We start from the raw sequence: 10,736 nt of genomic DNA on the forward strand, positions 1-10,736 counted from the left end.
GGAGATGAATGGACCATCGGCCAGGAGGCAAATGTTTTCTTTATTCTCCTCAACTCATGGAAGATAAATGGCCGAGCTTGGGTCTCACTCCTACCCTGGGGAGCAGGTAAATAACAAGCTGGCAAGACAACTGACAACCGTTCAGGGAAATGTTCGCTGCTGTGCTTAAAACAGATGCTTGGGCTCATTAACAAGATGCCAAGGATCAGGATAGTGGAGGGGAAGTGCAGGACGGAGCAAAGCCCAGAGCACACCCAGAACCAGGTCTCGGAGCAATCCCTCTCCGGGGCGAAGTCCAGCCACATTACTGTGGTGGGGGGACAAAGCTGGGAGAAGACCACTCACAGAAACTCCACTTGCTGCAGGACAGCGAAGAAGAGAGATGCTTCTGGCCCTTGAATACTCAGAATAATTCACAAAACCTGCTACAGAAAACCATTTCCCCTTACCTGCTGAGGAGAGACTCACGTCAAAGGCTGATGCCAAGTATTTGTCTGCGCTTGATACATGCATGGAGAGAAACCACCCATGCTCTCACACACCAGCTCACCCCTCCTTTGGGCAACACTGCTAGAAAAGGCTCTGCCCAGCACCTGGAGCAGCTCGGGAGAAAATAAAAGCCCCTGCTAATGGAGCAGCCGATGCTGCAGCCTACATCAATGCTATGGAGCAAAATAGCAGGACAGCATGAAGAACAGCCTTAAAAAGCAAAAGAACAAGAGCTCCTGGGCTAAAGGTGAACTAATGACAACTGGAAGTGTTTACGGCAAAGCAAACGCTGCTGTTATCTCCACAAAGATTCAGATGTCAGAGGACTCTGGACGACCTTGAAACGATGAACGCTCCTCAGTGCGAATTACAGCGAGAGGGCAGGACATGGCTGCAGGGACATCAGGGCTGTGCCGCAAGCATGGACCCTCGCAAGGAGAGCAGTCGAGCTGCTACTTGAATAAAGCTGCTACTGCTTTGTAGCACCGAGGCTGACCTCGAGAGGAATGGCAAAAGCCCGCTTAAAAACACAGGGCAAGGTCAAGACTTTGGCAGTTTGGATAACAGCCTCAGTTAATAGGTTTACTAGCACTATATGAAACTCAGTATTAGGTTAGACAGTTAATGTTCCCCGTCATCGTTATGTTTGACTGGGATGGGAAGATGTAGGGAATTAATTCTTCAATAGATTATGCCATTAGCTGGTGGGACTGGCTGCTACATTGCACAGAGGCTGATCTTTTGCAGTGCTGCTTTATTAGACATTAGAAGCAGCAGCTCTAAATCATGCTCCTTGGCTTTGACGGATTCCTGGACATATATTTGGGTATTGCCAATAACCCTGGAATGGAAACAATTTCTGTCTGGAAAAATCATAAGCTACCTCTAAGAAAGCAATTGCTTCTCCCTTGAGAGGAGAGGGAGAGGGAAAATAAAACTGCAGAAATTTAGTACGAATGTGAATTAAAAACAGCAGGAGCCATTTAGCTGCATCGGCTAAATTTAGGATGCTCAAATCCAGCTCGGTGAGCTCAGTCTGTCAAGTACTCAGAGAGAAGCTGGGATGCAGAGGTGAGGGGGCCACGTACAGCATGATTCTGAGATTGGTAGGACAGACCTTCCTCGTTCACTCACTTGCTTTTCCTGCAGCTGAAGAAGGGAGGGAAATAGCTCCAGGGACCACCGTGACTTCTTTCAGGCCTTTAAACACAGTCCTGGTGCTCCCAAGAGCCCTCCCTGCCTCTGTGCCACATGCTCAGTGGCCTTCTCCTGCTTGACCTCTGAAGAAACCGAGCCGTTTCTCAGCTGCCCGTGATCCAGCAACCAGCTCTCCAGCTGAACCACCACATGCTGGATGTGCTGGCAGGGAGATGTGCTCCCAAAGGGATCTGCTGCACGTGACAGTGGTGGATCCACCTCGGGTGACAGCCAGCAGATGGGTTTCACATGCACTGGAAGGACCCTGGAAAGCCCTTCTCCTCCCATCATCAAACACGCCTCTCCCTTAAGGGGAGAAATTGTTACAACCTGGTTATCACCAATACGACATGTCTTTTTTTATTGCAATCTAAAAAGAAGTGCTAAAAATAGCTGGGGGAATAAAGAGGAAGCCTTTCACAGCTGACTTGCAAATAGCGACTGTCATAACCAGGCGGGCCCTGGGGACCGGGGCTGCGGCAGGAGCATCTCGTGCTGACAAACAGCCACACACGGAGAAGATTAACAGGTGACACTTGTCAGCCTTTTGTCTAAAGGGCACAAATCCTCCCCTGAGCGAGGGCAGCGCAGCCTTTTCAACAGGAAAGAGAAATGAATTCTCTCTTCTCTGGCCCTCTGCTTTCACTACTCCTGATTCATGGGCTCTGCTTTGCCACAGCTGAGTAAGAATGATTTTAATGAAGTTAAAGATTGTGGGGTTTGCTGTGGAATTAGTCGTAAGCTGAATGTGGCACTGTTATTGACCTGAAGGCATGGGGAGAGCACAGGGAGGTCAGTGACACCTCCAGGGTGTCAAGGGCAAATGAAGGACATTTTGTTGGAGGACCTGCAGACCATGGCCCTAGGCTGTAGGTAAGGAGGCAGAGCAGCGGCAGCAGCAGGATGATGCTCTGGATACCCCAGATACCTGCGCTCTGGATACTATTGATCCTGAGGTCTCTGAGCCCACCAACACGGAGTAGCATCAGCAGAAACCCGCACGAACATTAATTTTGTTTGCACAGGTACCAGCTCCACCCAAAGGCTCAGCGCAGGCTGCAAAACTCCTTTCAGACACATGGATAAAATAACCATTTCTAAGCCCAAGATGTCCCTGGCACAGCAGCCAGCTAGCATAGCTGCCTCCACGCTATGCTGAAAGCATCGCAGCATGGACACATCTTGGGACAAGAGGGGACAACTGCTCTCATTGCAGTCGTTTGGACACCCACGAGAGGGAGACAAGGCCACGCAGACACCGGCCTGCGAGGTTTCAGCTGGCAGGCAGAGCCCTGAGCCCAGCTCCAGGCAGCTGCAAGCGATGCTTGTACGCAATCCCCAGGCAGAACATGTACCTAATTACCATTCCCAACTTTCTGAGAAACGTGACTGCATGAACAATTTATTTCTTTTGTGACATGTTTATATGCAGAATAAAACTGTGTGTTCACTCAGTCTTAGGAACCATGTGCTCAAACCGGGACTGAGATTGCCTAGATGTTCTTCTTTTAAACACAACATTCATAATCCTGATTATTTAGGAAATCTGTGCAGCAGTCTCTGAAGACTGTGCTCCTGCGTTGCACGCTGTAGGTCAGGGCATATGAAATCTGTCCTCCGTGGTGTAATTTAAGAGTGGCTTAAAGGCTCTGAGGCTCTTTGCCAGCTGCTTGCTTCTCCACTCTTTCAAGGCAGCAGCATTTCCTGACCTACTCATTGCAAAGATCTGTGCCCTTCCTCTCGGTGTGCAAAGCATCATGCAGTTGGTTCCTTCACAGCAAGGCTGCTGCTCTTCGTATCTGTTTGGATGGAGAACTACCTTTTCAAAGTTTGCTCGTAAACCGATCAGGGTTTGAACGCCTAGATGGACAATGCTGATTTCAATACGAAATGGGATAAAGAAAATTCAGCGCACCTGTGCTGACCCCTCTCATACCACATACATGGCTCTGCTCAGCCTCTTCTGCACCCCCACCCGACGCTCGCTGTGCATTATCATGCAGAGCATGTAACAGCACAGACACATTTAGGGAAAGCGTATCATTAATTTCTTTTCCTGTCCATGCGGAGTTTGTCTGACCTCTTTTCTAAATCTATTTTTAAATTGCTTCTGGGACTCTCTATGCCTGGTATACCATTATGCTGCTGCAAGCGTCTGTGGAATCAGCTTGTCAAAACCATGCCGAACTCTCAGGAAACATGGTAAGAAGGCACCTCCAGAGGTCACCCAGTCCACACCCAGGTCCCAAGGTCAGAGCAGCCTTATTTACATCATTTGTGACAGCTGCTTGTCTAACCTGTTCTTGAAATCTCTCCCTAGAGAACTTATCCCTGTGCTTTACTTTACTTTCTCCTTCCAAATCTTTTTCCAGTTCTTCCTCTTTGCACATCAGTCCTCAACACCATTCATCAGTTATCAGTTCAAAGCACAGACCAGCATATTTCCTTTCTTTTGCCCTTGACACGGTACTTTTTTGTTCTGTCTTACAAGACTTCGGGACTGGTCTCAATTGTACCAACTTGCAGTGGCCACACGCTGGCTGCTATGTCTGTGCAGAAGAAATGCAGAGTGAGGTCTTGATCTCTTGCTCCCTTCCCAGGCTGGGTTTAACACCCTTTTTTCAAGGGGCTCTGTCAAGAGGAGGGGTATTCTGAGAAGACTTTGTGTCCTCCTCTTCGGACCAAATCCCCATTACTACCTCTCTCTTACACTTGCACATCTCGACTTCTGCAGAGATGCACCGCTGTGGGTTCAAGCCGGGTGTGGTAGTGGCGAAGCCAGATAGCTTCAACACAACCATCCCCTGGCACACCCAGAGAACAGCTATTTTCAGAAGATAACATTTTGTCTTGTGCTTTTCATGGATTTATTCACACTATCCACACAACCGCCTATTTGCCATCAACTCAAGTCTTTAGAAGCAATACTCTCTTAAAGAGGTGCTCCACTGTGTCTCGTATGTACATGGGATGTGTTTGGGCCCAGGGTTCAGAAACTACTGTTCTCTTCTCATAAATATTTTCTAAAAGACTTTTTTTTTTTTGTCCTTTCAGGGCACAAAGTTGCAATTAATAAGCAAGTTGCCTAAACACGGCCATGCAACTGAATGGTTTGACTTGCATAGCTGAACTAACAAATTTGCTATGCATCTACATCTAAACCATAGCTAAGTTCTCCAGCTTTCTCTTTAAAAAACAGGGACAGCAACACATGCTTCCTTCATCCAGAAGGAAGGGGGAGGGGGGAAGTCTCCTCTGAGACTGATAACATATTTGACAGTTATTTTATTTGAGCATTAAAAAAACCCATCAGAATTCCAATTTCAGGGAGCAGTAATGTACTATATAACAATCACACTCATCCATATTGCATGTTAAGGTCTTTTAAATTGCATCTTACATGCAGAAGCCAAGTAGATATCTATCAGCTAAGGAGGAAGGCAGAACTGGTTAATTTAACGTCCACTGCCCCTATCTTTAAAATATTTATGGTGCACATGAGGAATTATTAATGCAATACGCATTTGACTACATTGTCAGGGGACTAGGCACACAGCCCCTTATCCTGTCAAAGTCGATGTGAATGCCGCAGGAGCCTTCACTTTGGCTGGAAACATTTTCTGTGAGCATCTATCCCTGCAAGACCCAAACCCAGCCTAACCCGACCGACCGCGCACCTCTCGTCTGCCAGGCAATATCCCCATCCCTGCCTCTCAACAGGCTCCGCTTCTCTCTTGGCCACTCCACTTTCTGTAACATTTTTAGCACTGTGACGTGCTATCTTATGTGCTGTAACACACTGTACTCGGCTTGTGGATCCGATTCCTTCTGCTGTATGAATTCTGCCACCTAAACGGTGCTATAAAAACTATGCAGTGAATTATGTACAAAGACCTCCCCCCTTCCCTTCCCCACCTTACCAGGCTAGCTCCATTCTTAGCAATCACTAGTCATCTCAGATACATCCAATAAAAGACAGCTACCTACCTTCAGAGAGCAATTTTGCCTGTTCCCAAGAGGTTGATGAAGGTGGGATTCACTGTATTTACTGCTGTAACTACAGCTCTCAAGGTCGCATCCTTTCCGAGCCATGCTGGTCAAGCTTAACAGCACAAAAGGATGTGCTGTTGCTGAACAGGCTGACTAATTTCTTGGCGTATTACAGAAACAATCTCCATGCCTTTCCTGGTTTCCACCTCGAAAGTCCTTGATTTCTTATAGCCTGAATGTATTAACAAATTTAATTTCTTTATTTTTTTTTAAAAGGACTTGGACAAAAGGAGAGCCCTAAAGATAATTTGCTATAAAAGAGTCTAGAAGTCCCCTGGCTTTGGATAGCAAAAAAGAAACATTCAGTGAATAGCTATGACATGAATCTCCTGAACAGTGCATTCAGGAATCAAGTCTTTTGGTAATTCTCAAATGACAATCGATAATTTTTGGCGAAGGAAAGTGAGTTTTCACATGGCCATATGGTGACAAGCCAGCGCAGTTATTTTCTCCAGCTTCCTTTTAGCTATTGCTCCACAGTGAAGCAAAGAGGGGCTCTCCTAGCCTAAGTCCCACTATCGGTTCTCATCAGTCCTGTATGCACAGATGGGAGAACTGGCACAAGCCGCAGCTTGTACACGAGACAGAACAAAGCTGAGAGGTGCGAGATGCCCAAGGCAGTGGCACGTGTGCTGAGCTGCATTCTGCCTTCAGCCCTGTCACAAGGGTGGCTTCAGGCAGGGCTCAGGCTGGTCCTGCCCTCACAATGGGAAAAGAGGGATGATACAGCTAACAACAAGACGCTTCCTTGCTGTACAGGCAGACCCATCTCAGATAATACAAGAACAGTCCTCTAAGTCTTTGCTAGTCATCACCTGCTGTGCTTTTCTAAGGTAAAAATCACCTTCGCTCTCCATAACTTAATCATCTCAGTGGCAGCAGCCAGAAAGAACAAGAAAGCCAACGAATACCACTTACTAGGGACTATGGCAGCTAGCAGTCTTTTGTTCCAGGTCCATTTCTGTCTTCTTGTTCCATTTTCAGGAAGAAAAGTGGTTAGCAGGAATAAGTTACACACAAGTCCAGAATCTATTGCCTTCTGAATGCTGTACATGGTCTTGTGTAGCTGTAGCAAGAGTCAGCCAAAATAAGATGTAGGCTGTGCAAGAGCCAGGACGGAGCTGGAGATCTCTGTTGAATCTCAGGGGGTTGTTTTTGAGTTATTCCTATATCCAGAATGTTATCCTTGCAGTAATCCTGGTGTCCTGAGACTAACCGGTAGGCACTTGCTACAGTGGGTAACTGTCCTCTCACACAGGTTTTTAAGTGCATACATAGAAGAAAACACTCACTGCTGTAGAGATTTGTAACCAGTGCTAAGATTGGTCTGGATGAATTATGAATGGAAACATCTGCGTGTGCAGAAGTACACCCAACCTGTCAGCAGTAGACCTGTCCTCCAACAACAACAGGAGGACAACAAGGTTAGAGAGTATATCACTTCCACAGCCTGTCTGAAGGCAGACTGTAGCCATGAAGATCCCCCAAAGGAGGAAACAAAAAGATAGCAGTGCTGCTTAAGATCTATGGATATCAAAAAGAGCAAGACCCCAAGGTGAAAGATCACTCCATAATAACAGGTAAGTCCTAGAAAGTGTAAAAAAAAAAAAAACAACAGTCCAAGAGCCAGTCTGTTGTGAAAAACGACTCAGAAAACACAGCAAGGGCTTGACAGATGGTGTCCCTGGTCCTCCCTGCAGCACACAACCAAGCCTGGCTACAGCACCTGGATGCACGAGGCTTGATGCCTGCATGGGGTGGTGAGAACACGAGCAAGTGAAACCTAGAAGCACAAATGACTGAAAACAGTTTTGTTTAGAATAAATATCACCTTTCCCTTCTATAAAGTCTCACATTGAGTTTTATTATATTAATTTCCTACACTAGTGCATAACCACTGTGCAGTACAAAAGCTGGGTAATGTGGCTGGGGGACTTTTTGTATGGCAAAAAATTAAATGAAGCAGTGTGTTGACATTGTCAGCACTTACTGGTATGCTGTATGAGCTTAAATTCCAGGAGATGCATCTTTTAGATCAGCTAATTTTCAGTATACTTCACCTTCAGGTAAAACCCTGAAGGCCATATTTTGTTGAAGGGGGGCCTAGCATAACTGAGTAGAAGCATATCCTCACATAACAAGCCTCTCCATAAAAAAAACAACTGGATTTCATGCACTCTAGTATGTGCATGAAAAGCAGCATTGCTCAAAATCACACACTCCAGAAAATTCTTCGACTGCGATACTTTGCACTGGCACAGAGCAGCCGTAGCTAGCTGTCACCAGCTCACCACAACAAACATGAAAGCAGTCAATCAGCGTCACTTCTTAAAAGCACATTTGTACGCCCGAGAGCAGGTATTTAGGCCTTCTGCAGCAAAGTTTCAACAAATCTTTGATCATTTCAATGTGGCACCTTTGGAAGTTGTCCTTTTACTCCTTGAGAAAGGACAGTTTAGTCCTTTTAGTTGAGAAACAAGCCCTCTTGGAAGATGAGGTTTTAAATCCGTTTTTTTTCCCCCGTGCGAATGTACCAAAGAGATGCATGGGTAGGAAGAACTAGGGCAAATTCGCCTCCTGAAAACCAGGTTTTTGACAGTCTCTGGTGAAAACTGTCTCAGACCTAGGGGTATCTGCATCAGTCAGAAACCCAGCATTTAAAAGAAAACAAACTTGTCACAGCTAACACGATCATATGAATCTTCATTTTGCCTCCCTGGGAACACAGCTACGGCAAATGAGAGAGGTCAAGAGAAATCTGATTTAGGAGAATACATTTCTGTCCCTCAAAGCTACTCCCCAAACAATTCCTTCCTTTGCTGCAGGAAAAGAAAGCAGAGAAGTTTCCCTCCCACCATGTTTCAAGAGAACAGAGCCCTCTTGGCTTTCTGTACTCTGAGCCCTGTTTGCTTATCACTTGCAGCTCAGACAGATAGCTGCAATTCCCACCAGTTTTCCAGAAGAGATCAATTATCCCACCTAGCAGCAAAGCGTCCAGGAACTACTTAATCACACTTTTCAGAGAAGTAAGAGGAGAAACAGTCCCATCCCTGGCAGAGGGGCTGGCAAGGATGTTCTGGCAGTGTTCGAGGTTGAATACCAACATTAGACTTGCTCTGATAAAGACATTTGGATTGCAAGATAGGATTTTTCTTTCTTTCTTGAGCTGATAGCTACGTGCCGCCTACCTTCGGGTAAAACAGCACTTGCATGGGTGCAATATTTTGTTTGCAGAAATATTCTCTCTCCAGGAAAGCTCAAAGCAGACAGCGTACGCAATGATAGGACACAGACCCTTCGGAGAATTATACCCCTTCCCAGGAGGGTAAGCTATGTAAATATAAAAAAGAAAGAACTCTGCTCTGCATGAAAACAGATTCTTGCCCCGCGTTACCAAGGGACTGAACTTAATCACTAATCCTCTGCATCTTGTAGCAGAGGCAGAACTCCAAGCCACAGAGCAGGAATATTTCCCTGGAGATAGCAGCTCACAGAAGAGATAAGGTACATCACAGCTTTGGAGTGACAAGACTGCTGTCACAGCCTGCGCCTCATTACTATTTCCAACCTTCAGCACAGATCTATGATGCCTTTCCAGGATTAGCCTACTTCTAAAGCTAAAGAAAGTCTCTCTCTTAATTTACAGCCTGTTACTTATTTAACACCAGAATCACCCTAATTGAGAGTGCCTTTGGACTATCCCAGCATTTTAGCAGTTCAGTGTACTTGGAATATCACGTAGGACTAGAGAGAGTGTACAAAGAGATGCCAAGTGTGGTACTTGGCTTAAAAAGAGCAGTTTTAGGCATACAAACATTTTGGCCTCATACCTAGAAGCATGGAATCTGATGGTATATATTGCCTCCTTTTTTAAATACTAGGGGGCTTTTGCCTCCAAAGATTCCCATGAATGGTCATCTTAAAAAAATTATTATGATCTCCATATATGGCATCAAATAATGGAAATACAAAAACCAGAATTGGAGACAAGTCATGCCCCAAATTTCTGGCCTAAGGATCCACTGCTTTGCACTCCAGTATAATGCCTAATACAACAAAGTGTGTTTTCTTGGGGTCAAAAACCATTTCTAAAATACATTCTTTTAGGACGCCATAACTCAGATGAAACAAAAGAAAGTTTGTTACCAAAAGTATATGCAGGCTTCTAAATACGTATTTTGATATCAGAATTATTATTTTTCTACTTGCATCCTTTTCATCACCTTGGCACTTCCTCCTCGCCTCCCAAAAACCAAAAAGCTATTTTGAAACAGGGGAGATGGACAATTATTATGCAACATTAAAGACTACTGGCTTATAATTTTTTACCAGTAATGAGCCTCAGCTATTCACCCTGAATTATTCTTCTAATGGCAAAGCAGTTAAAAGTAATGGGTATCTGCTTCAGCTCAGAATAATGAGGACACTAAAAAAAGGACATAAACAGCTAAAGTATGTGCTAGCTATGCAGGCAGAGAGATCTGCTCTACTCTAACTGAATGGGCAGTACACCTGCAGCAAGTCAGACAAACATACCATCTCTCATGCTGGAGGAAGATTAATAGGCATAAGAAGAACAAAGCATCCCACAAGTGATCACCCAGCTCCCTTCCAATGACTTACTTTCCCTCTGATCCATAGCTGTTCATGCTGTCCTCAATGGACTCATGACTGGCTTGACGGACGGTCCGGCTGGGCATTTCGACAGCCAGCCCAGTTTCTGTGCTCCTTTGGATGGCTCCTTTGAGTCTCCGACCATCCCCATCTAGGAAGAAGAAGGGAGAAAAGGCAGTCAGTTATAGTTCCCAGAATCTCTTGCAGTGACAGAGTCAAGGAGAAGCAGAGGTGATCTTCCAGAAGATCAGCCTGGCATCTGGCAGCCAGGCACCACTTTGCACTCACAAAGCATCTCGTTACCCAGCCCTGCTTCATCAGCAGCTCCCAGTCATTTTTGGAACAAACCCACTGCTCCAGCAAGCCAGGGCCCAGCAGAAACTCAA

The 10,736-nt window shown here is 45.7% G+C and overlaps 1 protein-coding gene across 1 annotated transcript in view; it reads right to left on the minus strand.

Moving 5' to 3' along the window:
* Positions 1-10,496, minus strand: part of RIMS4 (regulating synaptic membrane exocytosis 4) — a 16,420-nt gene extending 5,924 nt beyond the window's left edge. The window contains exon 1 of the mRNA XM_009703471.1: positions 10,360-10,496. Coding sequence (XP_009701773.1) covers positions 10,360-10,436 — 77 coding nt within the window. The 5' untranslated portion in view covers positions 10,437-10,496. The remainder of the gene's footprint in view (positions 1-10,359) is intronic.
* Positions 10,497-10,736: the final 240 nt, after the last annotated feature.

This window comes from Cariama cristata, unplaced genomic scaffold, assembly GCF_000690535.1.
Source record: "Cariama cristata isolate BGI_N322 unplaced genomic scaffold, ASM69053v1 scaffold16057, whole genome shotgun sequence".
NCBI lineage: Eukaryota > Metazoa > Chordata > Aves > Cariamiformes > Cariamidae > Cariama > Cariama cristata.